This window comes from Zonotrichia albicollis, chromosome 2, assembly GCF_047830755.1.
Source record: "Zonotrichia albicollis isolate bZonAlb1 chromosome 2, bZonAlb1.hap1, whole genome shotgun sequence".
NCBI classification, from domain to species: domain Eukaryota; kingdom Metazoa; phylum Chordata; class Aves; order Passeriformes; family Passerellidae; genus Zonotrichia; species Zonotrichia albicollis.
Window position 1 is genome coordinate 101,454,286 of NC_133820.1, and position 17,814 is coordinate 101,472,099.

Consider the following 17,814-nt stretch of genomic DNA (forward strand, 5'->3'; position numbering starts at 1 on the left):
CCTGCCCTGAACACTCCTTTTCTGCACTTCTCCTTTGCATTCCCCTCTCACTCCCCTTAGGGATCACACCAGCTTCCTTGGCTTACCACAGACTCCTTACCAGCCCTCACCACCCCTCCTTTCCTGGGGCTTCCCCGTCCTACAGTGCCACTGTGGTGGCACTGGGCAGCAGCTGGTCCTTGGGCCTGCAGCCAGGGCCATCAGTCCTGAGCAGTGAGGAGGAAGATGAGGGACACCAGCACCTCTGCCTTCTGCAGAGTATGCAAGCACCAGCCTCACTTCCACGTGTCAGGGATCTGACCCCTCTGTCAGTCACTCCAATGAATCCTCTATTCATCAATAGGTAATCTTCTCCACGTGGACACTCACATTCCAGGGTTTATGTATCTATGAATCCATGACAAATGTAATTAAAAGATTTTATTTTATTAAAAATTGACATATTTATACATTTGTACATTCCGCATACTGCTGTATATGTTCACCAATATAACCACTAAGTCCAAAAGCCTTAATGGTACAAACCTCCATCTGAACAAATTTACTGCAGGGGAACTTCAATTTAGAAATCAATCATACATTACAGAATGTTATTAACTTTTCTTCTTTTTCCTTACAAAGTAGCAGCACATTTAACTACCAGTGTTCACAAGGCATAAGCCCCAAAGTGTTGTACAGCAAGAGAAAAATTAATTAGCTAATATAGGCAATAAGAAGAGAGCTCACAATGAAAATGTATTAGCTGCTGCCTGTTATGAACAGCAGGATGTTAATAAAACACTTAGAGCCATGCTGAATAGAGACTGCACCAAACCGGGAAGAGTTATAAAATAAAAAATTACTTCTTGATAGAACTGTTTAAAACAAAATATTTTTAATGTCATTCAGGACAGGAGTCCTGTGAAGAACGGATGTTGTTATAAAGACTCAGCAGTCAGGATAATGCTTGTGTGTTTAAACATTTAATAAAGTTCTCAGAAAACACTCACACTCCATCCCTAGAACCACCTTTCCACTCCTCACATCAGTAGGGCTTCATGGGGCTGAGTAATAAAGTGACATTTTACTGAAGATAGAACTGCTCAGGAGTCCCCCAGACCTCTCAAGATTTGTTCCCATGTGAGTTAAGTGCTACAAGAGTGACATTAATCAGGTAACAAAGGCTGGAACATTTCTGGGGACTGGGAGCAAGGGGAGCAAAGAGAGAAGTTCTCACTGTAACCTGGACTGCTGTGCACACCTGAGCCACCTCAGGATGGGCTGCCTGAACAAGCTCATGGGTATCTCTGGTGTGCTCTGTGTAACAAACCCCAAAGGCTCCTTTTCCCCTGCCTTCGAGAATATTACAGGAATACCGATCCCAATGTGACAACTTATCCACTAACACAAAAGAAAAGAAGATGTAACTGAATTCTTTCTCATGAATATACAAATATACAGCCATGAATCTTATTTTGAGCAGAATGCCAGATTCTGAACAATTTTTTTGATTAGGATTTTTCCTCTTATTGACTGAAAGAGAGAAAAACTGCATTATGATGACATACACACATCATAGGTAATTTTTACATGAGGAAGTGTGGAGATTTGAAAGTGTAGAGGAAAGTTTAAGTGCTTTTTGTATGTACCATCATCTGTAGCAGGGAATGGCTGAAAAAAAGTCAGAGCTGCAATATTTCAGTAACTGGAGGTTCCATGTTAGAAAAACATGTCTTGATATCTGCAGAGGCATCAGTGTGAGAGAGTAATCTCATTTATTATGTCTTGAATCACAGTCACAGTGTCACATTAAAAAAAATCTGCACTACTGTTTTGGTTTTGATGCATACAAAGTGGGAGGAGACTCATTGGAAAAAGTGAGGGAGATGAATTTCAAATAATTTAACAGCAGCTAAATTAAGGATAAATATTCCGGCAGAATCCCCATTCCCCAATGGCAGGTCTCAGATTCCACATTCCCTAGCTGGAGATAAAAAGATCACATCAAGCTTTAACTCACAAAAAGCATTTGTTTCCAAGCTAGAAGAATGGTCAGAGAAATATTCCTCTTTCCTGCCTCTCCTCCCTCACAAATGCAGTCAGTAATTAATACCCAAATCTGGTTCCTTCCCTGCTCACTCCCTCTGTGCTGCTGCAGCCATAACTTACCAGAGTGGCAATGCTGGCCCAGAATTTCAAGGTACATAAACCAAGAATCACCAAACTGACAGTGCCAAAACAAAAGGATTGAACTCAGGTTCCCCAGATGAAGCTCTCTTACCCAAGGGGTGTTCAGCTGTCCCACCTAAGGAAATTTGAATGCAGACCTCTCATAAATTTCCTGGTGATAAAGCCCAGAGCACCACACAGCACTCTGATGGGGGCTGACATCTCCTGTGGCTGGGAATATTCCCAGTTGCTCACGTGCTGGACACACACAGGAAGAGCATCGCCCACCTGCCACCTCCCTGCTGAGCTCTTGCTCTGCCTCAGCCCCACACTGCCTTTCTTTGCTTTTTCCTTTAGTTATTGTGGGATTTCCATACTAATTCATTCAAATGAGTTCTAGTATAAAATTTAACAAAGCAACAGGTAACAATGTATCAATTTTTCCAGTCCACATTTTCAGGAGACTGGGTTTCAAAGAACTACATGCCCCCAACTTTAATATTAATCACACTTTTGATTGCAAAAATGCTGGGTTTAATTATTCTGATTTCTGTATTTGTTCTGTATGTACAATTATTGGTTTTGCTGCATTTTAGCCAAAGTACATATCTGCAAAAAGATATTGACTATTAATAAAGAATTATTTAATCTTTTATAGACATACTTTTTCTTGCAATAGCAACTGAGAACTTTCCTGAGGTCTGGAATGGTATGATTTTTATTCCATTGCAGCAGTAATTTATCACTACTAAGTGGCTAAAATGACTCTAAATCATGGAGAGGAGTCTGTTTTAGTACCTCCTTAGTAAACAGAAAAAAAAGAGAATTCTTAGGTTGCTGGCAGCAAAAGAAAGTATTTCTTAGAAATGCATGCTAGTGTCCAAAAAAGGTTTGTAGGGTCTTTGAAAAAATCATTTCCACTCTTGTCAGCAAGTATTTTGGGGACAGGGAACTACAAATTTTTCTATACCATTACTGTCAGTTGTATACACAATGTTCAAAAGCCATGACTACCAAGATAGAGACTCTGCTTGTAGCAGTGCCACAGCAGAATCACTCATGCCAGAACTGAGTCAGAAATGCCCACACCTGACTTCTTTTGAAGTGCCTCTCACTAAATGTGACTTTGTCTTAGTACAAAGCACTACAAAATTCCTTACTCGCTCTTTCAAAAATAAATAAAACTCAGCCTAACTGTTATACTTTCCTAATTTCAAAATTAGGAGAAAGATTCAAAGGTTTTTTGCTTTAAAGCAAAGTACTCCACACCTCAAGTACAGCTCTGGGACCCACAATACAAGGAAGATGTTGAACTGTTGGAAGGAGCTGAGAGTAAGGCCTCAGTGACGCACACAGGCTGGAGCACGTCTCCTATGAACAGCCTGAGAGCTGGGGCTGTTCAGCTTGGAGAGAGGCTCTTGGAAGACCTTACAGCACCTCCCAGAACCTGAAGGGAGACAGCAAGGGAGCTGAAGAGGAACTCTGTACAAATACATGGAGTGATAGGGCAAAGGGGAATGGCCTTAAGCTGAAGGAGGGCAAATTTAGATCAGATATCAGCAAGAAATTCTGTACTGTGAGGGTGGTGAGGCTCAGGCACAGGTTGCTCAGGGAAGTTGTGGACAACTCATCCTTGGAAGTGTGCAAGGCCAGGCTGGATGAGGCTTTGAAGAACCTGGTCCAGTGGAAGGTATCACTGCCTGTGGAATAGTTGAACTTTAAGGTCCTTTTCACCCCAAACCAGTGCCCGTTTCTGTGAGAAGAGATGGATACCTTCTTCCCCTGGGTGAGGTCTGGCTGCCTCTTCTTGGAGGCAGCACTGGAGGTGGAAGGCAGCTTCCCAAGCCAGCCTTTCTGTACAAGGAGGCTGCATCAGGACAACACTGAGGGACATGGTGTGACTCTGGGTGTCCTGTGTGGGGCCAGGACCTGGACTCCATGATCCCACTGCATCCCTTCCAACTCAGCTTATTCTGTGATTCTAGAAAGAACCAAGCAGATGCTCCATTTTGCTGAAAGCCTCCACTGCTCTGGAATTCTGAAATAGGGAGCAGCCATTCTGACTCAGCTGCATGGGGGTCAGTAAGCCTGGTATTTATTAGAGCTTTACAGAATTCAAAGAAATGCTTTCAGTTTGCAGTACTTAAGTTTATTTAAAGTTGTCATTTTTTAACCTCTCTTGGGGGAAGTCACATCTTTTAAGTCCACTTTAAAATTGTTAAATAGCAATGTGAATACATATGAGGGCAGTTAAGTAAAGGGTTTGTGTTATTTGAAAAATTTTAGTTCACAGAATATTTAGTAGAATATAAAAACCCACTACCCCTGTAGTGCACTTTTGTAGATTTCTTACAATTTTATACCTTCTCTCTGTGGTTTTGATTGCACAAAGTCATCCATAAGCACTAAAACCTATTTTTGTGGAGTTCCAACCTAAGTTATGTTATAGCAAACACTTAGCACATCATCTGTACATTAATGTATCAGCTACATCTTAATCCTCCAAAGAAATGCTAGAATTATTAGATCAATTTATTCAACTGTATGTACAGCATATTTGCATATTAATAAATAAATCAGTATTAAAGTCAGGGCCTCTTTCCCCATATAAAAGTGACTACAGTCTGACCAGACAAACTTTCTTTCTCTTTTCTTCCAAGCTCATCTGTGTGATTGAGGCTATTGGTTTCCACTTAGTACATTACAGTACCTGCAGGAGCAGAAACCTAACAGAACAGTGCTCACATTTAAATTTCATATAGAAGGTGGATGGGAGGGAGGTACTAAAAAGTGCATCAAAAGCCAACATTTTGTAGAGCAAAAAAATTGAAGTTGAGAATGTGATCCTGTGGAAGATAATCCAGCCCAAAAGAAGACATGCTGCAGCAAGCACTAAGATCGATGCACATCTCTGTCTTCATAGTAAGCTGCACGATGCCAATCTTGTCCCATCACTCTTCAAGAATTCCAACTCCAATAAATGTCATCTTCCCCTCCACAAATTTATCAACACCACAGTCAGTGCAAAGTGACAATTCTTAAAATGACTGTTTGCCTTCACTCCGTAACATTCATCCTCACTGTGAAGAAAAGGCTCCTTTTCCCTTAAGTGTTTACTCCTATTCACAGAAGAGCCCATATTTGCACCTCTCCATGTGTGGTAGTGAATTTTCTATCTACATTCATTAGGAATCAAAAAGAAGTAGCAGTATTTTATATTTACTGGAAGTCTTCCCATTAACCCAAAAACTAGCTGTCCACCTTGATTTATACATAAAGTAGCTGCACTTTTTTCTTTCCAGCCCACTTTCAATGGGGTACAAGTCATGGGAACTGTGGGAATATTTCAAGTCTGATTGCTGGAGCTGGGAGAGTGAGGAGTCACATTGGAATTGAGATGTCTGTTTGCAGCACAGTGCGTGTGGGCCATGCTCCCATTGGGGTATCTGACAAACACAGGCTCGCAGAAAGGATTTTGGCACACCTGACAAACCTTTTTGTCTGAAAGAAGAATCGGGGCTCCTTTTTGTTTAACCTAAAAGAGAGGGGGGAAAAATTCCAAATGTGAATCTAACAAGAAAGGAAGGGAAATGATGGAGCATAATTGCAACTATACCAAATGGATAAAACAAAAAAAATTATAAGAATCTGCTGTGAACTCTAAGCAACACTGGCCTAACTAGGAATAAAAGAAAGCTTTACAACTGAATTTACCATTAACAAATTCTACTAATAAGCTTCAATTAATACTAAGTGCTGGATAATCTTTAAAACAACTTTTGACAGATGACACTGTAAAAAATTGAATTGGAAATTCTGACAATCCCTCTTAGTGAAAGAAATGCTAACTGACACTTGTTAAAGTTTCTGCAAGAACTTTGTTAATCTGAAAATCCCAGACTCACTTCATATTCATCCTTGAAGCTCACCAAGGTTATTTCTATTCCAAGGGCCCTACTTTCCCTTTTGTTTTACAGAGAAAACATACAATTAATTTTGAATCTAGTAGTTATGGCAAAATAAAAAAAACAACTAATAAATGCCAAAGACATGAAGACAGCTTCGTACTAATTCTTCAAACTGCTTTTGATTACTCTATATCAAAGGACTCAACTGTAAATTTTCAAAATGCTTTTATTTAAAAACACCCCAGTAACCTACCTTCTCGTGCTTGTAGATTAAGTTTTCAGCTTGTGCTAACCCAAGTGCCACCTGAGTCATTCTTTTTGTGTGAATGCTTTGCCTCACTGCCCCAGCCAGGAACGGGGAGAGGAGCTGCACTGACCAGCTGTCAGGCACCACCTGCAAAACCAGGCCCGCGTCGAATTCCGTGGCGTGGTTATTGAGCAGATCCACGGCGGCCACGACGAGCGCGCAGTCCGAGGCGCCCGGCGCCAAATACACCGACAGCAGCAGGTGGAACAGCGTCCGCCTGTACTGCAAGTCCCTGCCCTCAGAGTTCCACACACAGTACTCCTCAGCAGCATGGAAGTCCTTCAGCTCATGGACAAGGATATGCAAAGCCTTCTCGTGCTCTTCTAGTTTCCCATATAAAATTGCACTCTCCATATGAAGGTCTGTGCCCTGGATTTTGTCTGTTAAACGAGAAACAAGGCAGTGTTTGCTCACTGGAGGAGACAAGCGCTCCCTCTCCCAGCCAGTGCAACTGTAGAGAAGGCAGATGCTTGTAAGCACAGGAATGCTCAGATGTATGGAAACATCTCTAACAAAAGAGCACCACAAAATATGGGACAAAGAAATTCCTTAATAACAGGTGATCAACCACGGTCATTGACGCCTTTTCAATTCTAGCAGACACTGCTACCATGTACAATAAACTGCAAGATGAAGCTGCAATATTTTAAACCTCTGCTTCTCCCAATATTATAGGAGATCACAGAATAAACTCCATAAAAGACAATAAAAATCCAATAAAAAGACAATAAAGACAATAGTACTTCCCATTAAGAAAAGGACACTGCAAACCCTTAGTCCAGTTTAAAGTTTAAGTGTCAGCAAAAGGCAGGTAGAATGGCAAGTTCATCTGGCATTTCAAAATAAAGTAGAAAATAATCTAATTATTGTAAAAGTGATAAAGATTTTGCATAGGCCTATGCATGGAAAATATAATGTGTAAAATGCATGGAAATACAATGTTTTTTCTCACCAAAATGTTTTGATTATCAGGGAGGAACATACTAGCTTGCACTGATCTCACTTTCATGTAAAGTAATAATTGTCACATAAGAAATCTCTTATTTTGAAGCACATGGATTTCAAGAGAATAATCCATTTTGTAACTCTTGGCTGGAAAAATTTGTTTAAAAACTGACTAAAAGATGAAAAAAGACGAGTTTCAATGACTGTGCTCCATTTGTACAGTATCCATCACATAACATTTTGCTGCCTGAAAAGGCAAGGAAACATTAAACTTTGGTAAATTATTTTAGTTGCTACTCCAATAAATGTTGCAATTTTTATTTCCACTTACACTGAATTTTTTCCCACTGAATTTCAAAAAATCATTTCACATCTTTCAGTTCAATAACAAGCCACTTCCCTTTCATCCACTATTCCCTTATTTCTCAGCCATAATCCTCCTTACCAGAGAAGATTTAAACACTTGGCTTGCTTAATTGTACTGTATGTTTGCATTCCAGTGGATGAAACATTAAAGATTAACCATTATAAGCACTGACCAAGGAAAATATTTAGCTCAACTGTTGCTCACCTTATACCAAGTGTACTTTGCACTTTTCACCTTAAAAGATGCTCATATTTTTATTTAACATGAAACCCAGAGTGAGTTTCAGGGTTATAGGTAACAAGTCCTTGGCAATTAAATTCCTAAAGTTTCACTTCCACTCACTAGAAGCAAGCTGCTTCAAAAATAAAGTTGCAGGTCTTTCATTTGCAAAAGGTTGCCATGTCACGTCATGCAAAAGTTCCATGCTCATCATTTATAAGAAGGTGACTATTAAGAAAATTGTATTGCAGATATAAGAAGGTGACTATTAAGAAAATTGTACTGCAGATATTTGTTCTGGCCAGTTGGTATTTTGTCTCTGGTGCAGCAGCAAACATACCGTAGGAGCTATAGAGATACCAATACCAACACACATGCTTTCTAAATTAACTTGAGTTTGTTAGAAATACAGCCTATCAAATAAAAACACAGAGAAACCTCAGATCTTTTAGTTTTCTGTCCTTGAAAGGACTATGATTTTGTGTCCAGCTGGGAATCACATACAGCATTTATAACAAACAACATGCAACCTACCTAAAATAAAGCGAATTCTATAAAGATCAGATTTCTGAAGCAGACTGCGAAGTTTCAACAGCAGCTCAGTTGTTTCTGTACAATTATCTGTGGTCACAGATTTTAGCTGAAGTATTGCCTCCAAGTACAAGACAGCTAGATGAGTATGGTACTTCTCTTTCTACAGATGAACAGAACAATGTTAGCTTAGTTTACAAATCTCAGTCCCAGAAATAACAGTGATGAATATTTACTTAATTACATACAAACGTGTTTTAACTTATTTAATTTGAATTAATCAAACAGTTTTTTGTCCATACAGACAGATAACTTAATTCAGAGCAGCCTCACAAACTACACTGTAAATACAGGATTCCTCATATTCAGGTATGTTCTTTGACCTTTTCTATTTCTGCAATAAAATCTGACAAAGCCACCAGAGGTAGAAAAGCACTCTGAAGGCAGTGTTTTTTCTGTTATCCACAATCCAATATTCATCAAAACAAGCTAATGATTTGACTGATTTAAACATTCTCACTAAATCATTCACAATAATCTAGTAGTTTTTAAAGACCAAATTGATTTATAACCCAGCTTTTACTAGCAGGTAGATTTAATTGTAAAATATTTTCACAAATATTTTACAAGGCACTGTGTTTAACTCAAAAAGTTTGTTTGGAAATATCCATGACATCAGAGACAAGTACATTCATCAGTCACGGTGTAACACACCTGCAACCCCTGCAACCCCAATAAGGGAAAACCACTGATCTGATGTGCATTTGAAGAATGTGAATTAATGCACTGACCATCAGCTCTGCAGAGTTTTTCAGTGCTCATTTCCTTGCTTTATTTCTGAGTTAGAGAACTTCTGCTGTGCTTAAAATGTTTCATATCCAAATACAACATTTGGCTGCTCTTGTATTAAGCTAAAGCCCCCAAAAGTGTAATACACTGTCACTTAGGACTTGTGAATGCATCTTTTGGCATTCAGCATCAAGAGTCATTTGGAATCCTAGTGAGGGGTGCATGGTTTAATTGGATTGTTAATTGTTCAAATCAGTCTAGAAAGACAGAATAAAAAATTCTCATTTGTAAAACACTGATTCAGCAATTTTAATATATTGCTGCCACAGTGCAGTAGGATCAACCTGTTGCTGATCATTTTCTGTGATCTTACCAGAAGAAGATTTGAGCCTCATCAAGTGAGTGAAATAGTGAAGTATGCAATAATCAGATGTAACCCCTTAAGTATGAGGGGACATAAGCAATTGTTTTGCTATCACAAGCACTGAAAAATTCCAAATACTGAAGGTATCCACTCCTCATCTTTTACTTTAATCTTGAAAATACTCCTACCCTACTCTAAGTACATTTGAAAGGCTTCATATTACACCTATTTCTTCCAGACATTGCCTATTCTCCGCCTTGTTGATCATAATCTGCATTCTGAATCCTATGCCTACTTTCAGCATTCTCACAGAACTCACCTGTATTTTTCTTTCCAGTACTAGATGTTCTAGATATTTGACACGTGCTTTAGGATATTTGTTAAGGCAACTGATGATATCATCTGGATTAATGTTGTTTTTCTCCTGTTCTTCCAAAGGCCTTTTAGTGAAAATCTGTACACCAACCTAGAAAGAGTTTATTGCATTTAGGAACTCAAGGGCAACTATTTTTTAAATTAAATAAATATTTAAAATGAAAAAGGAATAGCACTATTGTTAATACATTGTTCAGGAAGATAAACACAAAACCTTGCTCAGCACCACAGGATTACACTACCCTGTGCTTATCTTGATCTCACTCACTCCTATCTGCATATCTCAGTTTGCAGTGTATACACTGTCCAGCCAATAAACCTTGGCTTGGGCACAACATCCACAAAAAATACTGAATGGATTTACACAACAGAACAAGACACTTCAGCCTTTGTAGCAGGATAGCTCAAATTAGAGACCAGAATGTTCTAAGCCACATCTTTTCACATGTCATGATATAGACAGAGCAAAAGACTTCTGTAATTACCAAACCAAAAGCTTAGAAATGTGCCACTGCACAAAACAGCTATGCTTAAATTGATATAAATCAGGCAGTGACAAGTTCCAACAGCACAGAATGTCTGATACAGCACCAAACATCACACTTTTGTTTTATTTTGGCAGATTAAGTTAATTCTTCTAGCAATAAAATCTTTTCTTGAATGGAGGCTATTTATTCCATGTCCTGGTATACACAGATACCACCCATTCTCTTTAAAATAAGAGAAGCAGCAACAGCTGACCTGCAGGTGATTTATTTATTTAAGATTTGAAAATTATCTCACTCAATATGAAGAAAACACAATATGAAGAAGACATACTGTATTCTTCATGCCCTAAACTTTGTTTTCAGAATAAAAAGAGGCAATTATCACTAGCACTTGCTAATAATGGGACTTGGATGAATTGAGAAACCTGAAAGTTTTCTTCTGATGATCACTATTTAACTGGCATTAAATATTCTGCACAAGGTCCAATCAGCTATCAAGAAAAACCAACATTAAGGAAAATTCACACACCACTGCAGGGAAATACTGATATTCTGTTAAAAGTGTATCAAGCACAAACCTCTTCATTTTTTTGTAAAATCCATTCAGAGTACTTCCACACTAGCTCTTGGTCTGAGCAGAATGTAAGGAAGTCCACTATGTAGTCATAGAGATCTGAACGTGTAGAATCTTGAATGTCTCCATCAACTATTTTCACCCATAACTGCAACAAAAATACACAGATTAAAGTGCTTAAAACATGTATCAGCTCTTCAAGCTCAAACTTTATGTCAGCAATTAAAAGACTTAGTCCAAGACTTGTGGAATTAGAAAGAGTTGAAAAGAACACCAGTTGCAAGGAACATCTCTGGTCACTCACTTTTGCCACCACATCCTTCTCTTCCATCTGGTATATTCACCCAACTCAGACCCAATACCATGTGGGCTCATTCTGAGAGTGATTAAAGGAGGTACACTAATTGCAAAGAAAGCTTTTATCAAAAGTCCTTTTCTCCAACACATGGTATACTTTTCATGTGTTCTGTGTGTGCAAGTTAAAAAGCAAATTATACAAGCAATTTAGAAGAAAAACTGGTTTTCTGCTTTTCTTTTGTTTTGACTGAAGAATGACAAGTACCATGTGATATTATTTTTATATACATTATAATTGGAATTAAAATGTGCTACACCTAGCAGACCAGTTTAGCAATAAACCTTGTTTTTTGAAATTCCAAGATTTCTTGCACATGACAAACGTGTTTTTGTTGCCCTTACCTGCTTTCTTTTTAGGTCATTATTACTATTCATATAACTGACCTGAATGCATTTGATTGGGTTACTGTGTTTAATGTGCTCAAAAAGCTGCACATTAAGGCAAACTTAAGATATTGGATATTGTCTGAGACACATGAAGAAGATTCTAATTTCCCTAGATGGAGTTTTTCAGATAGCAAGCAGAGAATTAGTCAGCAGTGTACAGGCCACTGCTAGTATTAGTGACATCAGATGGAAGGTCCCCAAAGGGATTACTAACCCATCTGAAACCCACAGATTTTGCAGAATGTGTTAACTCTTCCTCACCAGGTAAGCAAATAAACCCTCAGTTGCTGTCAATGTCTGCCATGAGAATACAATGCTGTGTTGCTGTGTGTATACAGATTAATCAGCACAGGGCATGCTGCTTAAGTCCCACAAATATCTTTTAAAGTGATTGCTTGATTATTTTGGCACTTTTGTCCATCTTTTAGGAGTATAAACATATGTTCTGGTATGTACAGTTTTGCTTTAACAAGATCATACAAGCATCTAAGTAGCTGTCAACTTCAGTAAGCTCTTCAGACTTTTCACATCCAACATATTATTTTATTAAAGGAAATCTTAGCATAAGTTTCTTATAAACACACATCACAACTTTTCAAACAGTTAAATTAAGACCTCAGATTTTTTATCTCAGATCTAAAACAGTATTTTGGAATGGTTTTCAGGTGACACTAAAAGCTTTATTCTAACCTGAAGTGCTGCAGCATCCTGACCGTTGTAGTGATACAGGAGACCAAGTGCAAAATACCTGTAAAGAAACAGAAGATAATATTAAAATTGCTAGAACTTTCCCACTAATTTCATTATGGATTATTAGCACAGAGGACAACAAATAATGGCTTTCAATGACATGCACATGGCCTTGTCTACACTTCAACAAGATTCTGTAGGCTGTTTTTATGAATCAAAGGAGAGAAGTCCTGCCCTAAAAGGATGTCTCCATCATTCCTGTCCCCAAGACTGTTTGTAGTTACTATATCCCATCCAAATTACACCAAGTATGTGCCCAATGCCATTCTGTCAATTTTATGTACAGACATTACACACGCCTCCAAGAACTATTCCTCCAATAGTTCATCAGTTGTTATTAAATCATATTTTATTATGTGTTTATTTAAACTCTGTTTTACTGTCAGAAACGTTTTTCTTTACTGAGGTATGGAGTCAGGTCAGACAAAGAAAAGCTTTGTACAGTGCAAATTCATTCAATGAATGAATGCATGAATTCATTCAATTCACACCTGCAAAGGTGTGCCTTGCAAACAGCACTTACCAAAAGGTTTTAACAAAACACCTGAAATAAATGAAATCACCCCAAATACAACCATAATTAAAGACTCTTCCTCACCACTATAGTTGCTACTACTGCACCAGAGAGTTTAAAGCTAAAGAAATGAAAGCCAAAATAGATATATCACCTAAGGTTGGAGTTTGTGTTTTACACATTTACTATCTAATGTTTTCTGCTTAATGATTCATTCTCTGCCTGCTGGCATTTCTGGTTTGAAGTCATTTGCAGTCATCTTAAGGAACCTCTTTCTGGTCAATCAGTGGAACATAGAAAGCTTGCAATTCAGAAGTAAGAGCTCTTTCCCTAAACAAGCAACTACAGTTTTAAAGCCACTAACAGGTTAAAAGCTTTTACCTAAGGTAGTGCATCCTTTAGGGCATCTTTTCATTCTGTCTGCATAGAACTACTGCAGCCATTCCACTCTCCCAATATCTCAAGGGCAAACATTTAACTTTTTTCTCCCAAACTTGTACCAGTTCTTTGTGTTGGATACAGAAACTTTCATGGAGAATTCTGCATTTACCAGGATAAGACAACGCATACCCTTTACCTTAGACTGTCAAGTAATAGCTTTTCACCAACATTTTTAAATGCTAACAATGTTAATTCAGACTGAATTGTCTTTTGGACAAGTGTAAGCACAGAAACCACAAGTACTCAAACATATTGTTCAATAAGCCAAGAGCATCTAAGGCAATTTTCCCTCTGGTCTAGAAGGTAAAATAATAAAAAAATCCACTTACTTTTTGTGTTTTTCCAGCCAGGCAGCACTATCTGTTAAAAGACAGAAGTTCTCTGAAACTAGGAGATCCAACAGGCTCTCATGATTTGCCTCTGCATACAGTTTGAGTAGAGCAGTGTCAATATCCTCCTTGTAGCCATTTGCAACCTCAGTGCTGCGGACTTCATTCAAGTAACTCATGAGGAATCGTTTGCATTTTGTCATCTTCTCCTGGTCCCCTTGGGTCAGCTGGTTGAGGTCGGCGTACTCGTGCAGAGGGGGATGAGACCGGATAAATGAAGAGGAAGTAGGCAACAGGAAGGGGTACAGAGAGATCAGCTCCCGGACATCAAGCTGGCCGCTTCTGCAATTACAGTGTCAAACTAGATGAAGCAAAAAGAAAGAAAAAGTATACATAGGCACAAAAAAAATGTGTGCTCACATATGCTTAGTCAGGACACTAGCATGTAGGCAGTTTTTGCTATATCTTTAGGGGAGGGGCCGTGTGGGTTTGCTTTCTGGAGGGGCCCCCTTTGGAGGTTTTCTCCCGAATTTGCCCTAAACCAGGATAAAAATGCCCTAGGGTGATGTTATGAGGCTTGTATCCCCAGCTGTTTATGCTGGGTGTTATGTTCTGGGCCTTCAAGACTGGCTCTGAAAAGCAAAGTTTTGTTTTGTTATCAGCCTGCTCATTCCCCCACAGTCAGCAGGACACAGCGCAATATAGTGCTGCTTTTGCTTTTTGCTCTTGCTTTGTGGGAACTCAGCACATCACTCCTGATGTCCAGAGCTGCCGAAGTAACCCTTGGGGGGCTCGGAAATCCTCCAATGTTGCCAGAAGTGCTTGGTGGTTGGATTTTGACCCTGCATGGGATGTGCCACCTAGATGAGGACGAGAGGATCACTTGGGAATAAGTGGTGAAGGAATTGATTAGTCACAAGGTGAAAACACAGGTTTTGGGATCTCAGTACGGGGGGGGTCTTAGGAGACAAGATAGAGGAATTAGGGCGTGCCCCGTCCTTCTCCCCTTCTTCTTGTCATCCATCTTTGATCAATCGCTTTGGGATTGGCTCACACTAAATGTGCACTTGTTAATAAGGGTAAAAGGTATTGGAAGGTAAAGGTAAATATCTTATATGTAGTTTTTAGTATAAAAATACACGACCGCCCAGAGGGAGGTCAGTGTGCCCATGGCTGTCTTGCTGAGCAGACCTCTGTCAGGCTGGGAGACAACTTTGTAGATAAGAATTAATAAACAATATTGAAGACCGAAAAATCTGAAGAGTGCTTTTGTCTTTTGGAGCGCGGGCTGCCTCAAGGCCATCCTAAGCCTAACCAGGCAGAGACAACAGGCCGAGAACAGAGATTGCTTTTTGCTTTTGCTTGTTAATTTAGCCAGGCAGTCTGAATTTTCTTCTCCCTCCTCTAGACATTGAATGCTCTGAGAATTCAGAGACTGACCAGGCTTTTGCTTTTAAGCTTCCACAGCTGTTCTCTGGTATATACAAAAATCAGCTGAATAGCCCTACAGCAGTCCCAGGACTGCCCTAGACTTCATTCATACATTATGGGAGCTAGTCTTCTGTTGGCAGAAAAAAAAAAGCAAAAATGAACCCTTCCAGGCAAGCCACAAAGACTGTGTCAGTGTAATTCTGGGGAGAACAGCAACTTCCTAGACAAAACTAAAGCTCTCAGAACAAGTGTATGCATGATGAAAACATTTTCCCCAATCCCAAAAAGCACCAGATTCCTCACTTGGCTCTCACAGAGGTTCTGTAAGCAAACCACAGATACTGATTATGCATCCATTTAACCAACAAGTCTGTTGTACAGGCAGAGGCCTTGGGTGTACATCTATGGGGGCTCCTCTGGAGTGGCTTTTCCACTTCAGGTGTGAAGGGCACCCTATACTTTTATTCAGCAGCAAGTTGTAACACAGATATGCCACACAAAACATTTTTCTTTCAGCCTAGATTGAAATTCCTCAAGCTTTTAAAGAATGCATGTTGTGACAGAAGAATTTTTTTTCCCCCACACGGCAAACAATCCCTAATTTTCACAGCTAGAGTGAACCTTCTTTCCAGGCCTTGCTTTAGAAGAACAGGAAGCAAATATCCTGATACTATAGTATATCAGGATATTTTATAATACTTTATCTCACTGTCAAAGTTTTTATTCCGAATTCAAGCTTAAAAATTAACATTACTGAAGTGCAGGAAATTGCTGTTGCTGAAAAAAAAATCAAAATTAACTTGACAGTTCTCTAAAATAAGCCCTGTTTAGTTATTTTGCTGCAAATAGAACTTTTTAAAAATAATTCTTATCTACCTGGTGATCACCCAACTCATAGACTTTCTCTTCACAACTTTGATTTGAATTAATTCCAAAAAGAAACAAATGATAACACAGAATTAGAAAAGCAGCAGATTTCTATAGGCAATAAAGTGTGAAAGATCATCATAAATAGGCTCATCCCTTCACTACAGGCATGCCCTGCATCGTTCACTTCTTGCCAGAGACACAATTCCAAAACCATCCAGGAAATATGAACTAGTAGGAGCCATCATCATTTAGAACACCGCTTTCAAGTTAATACAGTCCCTTGGCTACAAAAATCTATACCAGAAGAAGGAAATTCTGGGAGAAAATAGCAACAGCAAATTTAACAGCAGCATCCTCTCTTCTAGAACCTAGTGACTGCAAAGCAGTCAGTAGCAACACTGACAATAGAGAAGAACCACAACAGACAAAACTGGGCAGCCCTCCCTTGAAGAGAGGTTTGAACACCAGGTTTTCCCAATTCCTATGGAGAACTCCTACTGCCTAAAGCCCACCTCCACACTAGAAAGACCCACTTCTAACAGAGGGTAAAGCATTCAGGTCTACTTCACAGATTTCTGCAGTTGAAATCTCTTTTAATCCTTCTTTTGGGATTTGGCTTTGAAATTCTTAGATCTACACTATGATAAGAGGCAGAATAACCCAGAAGTAGCAAGTTCTGACAGTGGCATGACCTGGTGGTTCCAAGAATATTTGAGTTTTCAGTAGGAACTTATCACAGTAAACCAACTGCAGTTTTAGCTACTGCAACCACTCTGAAATTTCAAGTCCTGAGATTAAATATATTATATGAGATTCATTACACTAGAAAATGAATCCTATTTGAAGAAAGATTTTTTTTTCCCTTCCAATCCAAACAAATCTTCCCTGATTTGTTTTAGAACAAAAGTCAACCCATAATTTGAATTACATCCACAGGCTGCTAAAATTTTGTGCAGAAAAAAGGAGTCTTAAATCTGGAGAAATTCAAATATAAACATCGATTCCCTTGCTAGCTATGCTGTCAAGTGTTTGGAGATGGCCCTAAGCTTGAATTGGAGACTATGACCATTGAAATAGATGATGTTAAAAAATGTTATATTTGATATGCCACTTTTACTAAGTTTCAAAATATTTTCCAACTTCTACAGTAGCTTCTGAGTCCTTTCATCTTACCACCCAAGTCTTCCTAGATAAGGAAGTAGTCATCTACCTTACCTCTGACTTCACAGATTCTGGCTTCAATGATGATCTGTTTCCAAAAGGAGAATCTACTTTAACCTTTGGCTAGCCCAGAGCCTGGGCTGTGAATCACCTGTGGTTCTCTCAGCAGGCCTGACTCAAGTTTAGCTGTACAGTTTTGTTCTCCCCACAGCAGTGGCAAGCAGCAACCAAGCAGCCTCTTTAAAAGCCCTACATTGTCCACAAGCTTCTTCAGAAAAACACCAAATATTAAACAATGACCCCACCTGCACAAATGGCTAACATTCAGCTCAAGGCTTATGGTCTCTGGGATTTGTGGATGTCTTGTGGATCTTTCCGTCACATCTGGACAAAAGTCTTTTAGAGCAGTTACAAAGGATCTGCTCTTTTTTGAAAAACACATCTGAGCCTTCAGCTTCTAGCATTTCAGGCTCAGCAAAACCGAGATCACACAGCAGAAAACAAACCTGAGACATCAATGTTGTGAGGCAACTTTTCCCTTTGAGCAATTCTGCATTAA

The 17,814-nt window shown here is 39.1% G+C and overlaps 1 protein-coding gene across 4 annotated transcripts in view; it reads right to left on the reverse strand.

The window, feature by feature from the left end:
• Nucleotides 1-405: 405 nt before the first annotated feature.
• The window catches only part of TGFBRAP1 (transforming growth factor beta receptor associated protein 1), a 37,477-nt gene continuing 20,068 nt past the window's right edge, over nucleotides 406-17,814 (reverse strand). For all 4 annotated transcript variants that reach the window (XM_014267733.3, XM_074535873.1, XM_026794029.2 and 1 more), the window contains exons 6-12: nucleotides 13,794-14,135; nucleotides 12,450-12,507; nucleotides 11,020-11,163; nucleotides 9,898-10,044; nucleotides 8,429-8,588; nucleotides 6,310-6,743; nucleotides 406-5,683 (exon numbers count right to left, since the gene is read on the reverse strand). In XM_014267733.3, coding sequence (XP_014123208.2) covers nucleotides 5,495-5,683; nucleotides 6,310-6,743; nucleotides 8,429-8,588; nucleotides 9,898-10,044; nucleotides 11,020-11,163; nucleotides 12,450-12,507; nucleotides 13,794-14,135 — 1,474 coding nt within the window. In that variant the 3' untranslated portion in view covers nucleotides 406-5,494. The remainder of the gene's footprint in view (nucleotides 5,684-6,309; nucleotides 6,744-8,428; nucleotides 8,589-9,897; nucleotides 10,045-11,019; nucleotides 11,164-12,449; nucleotides 12,508-13,793; nucleotides 14,136-17,814) is intronic.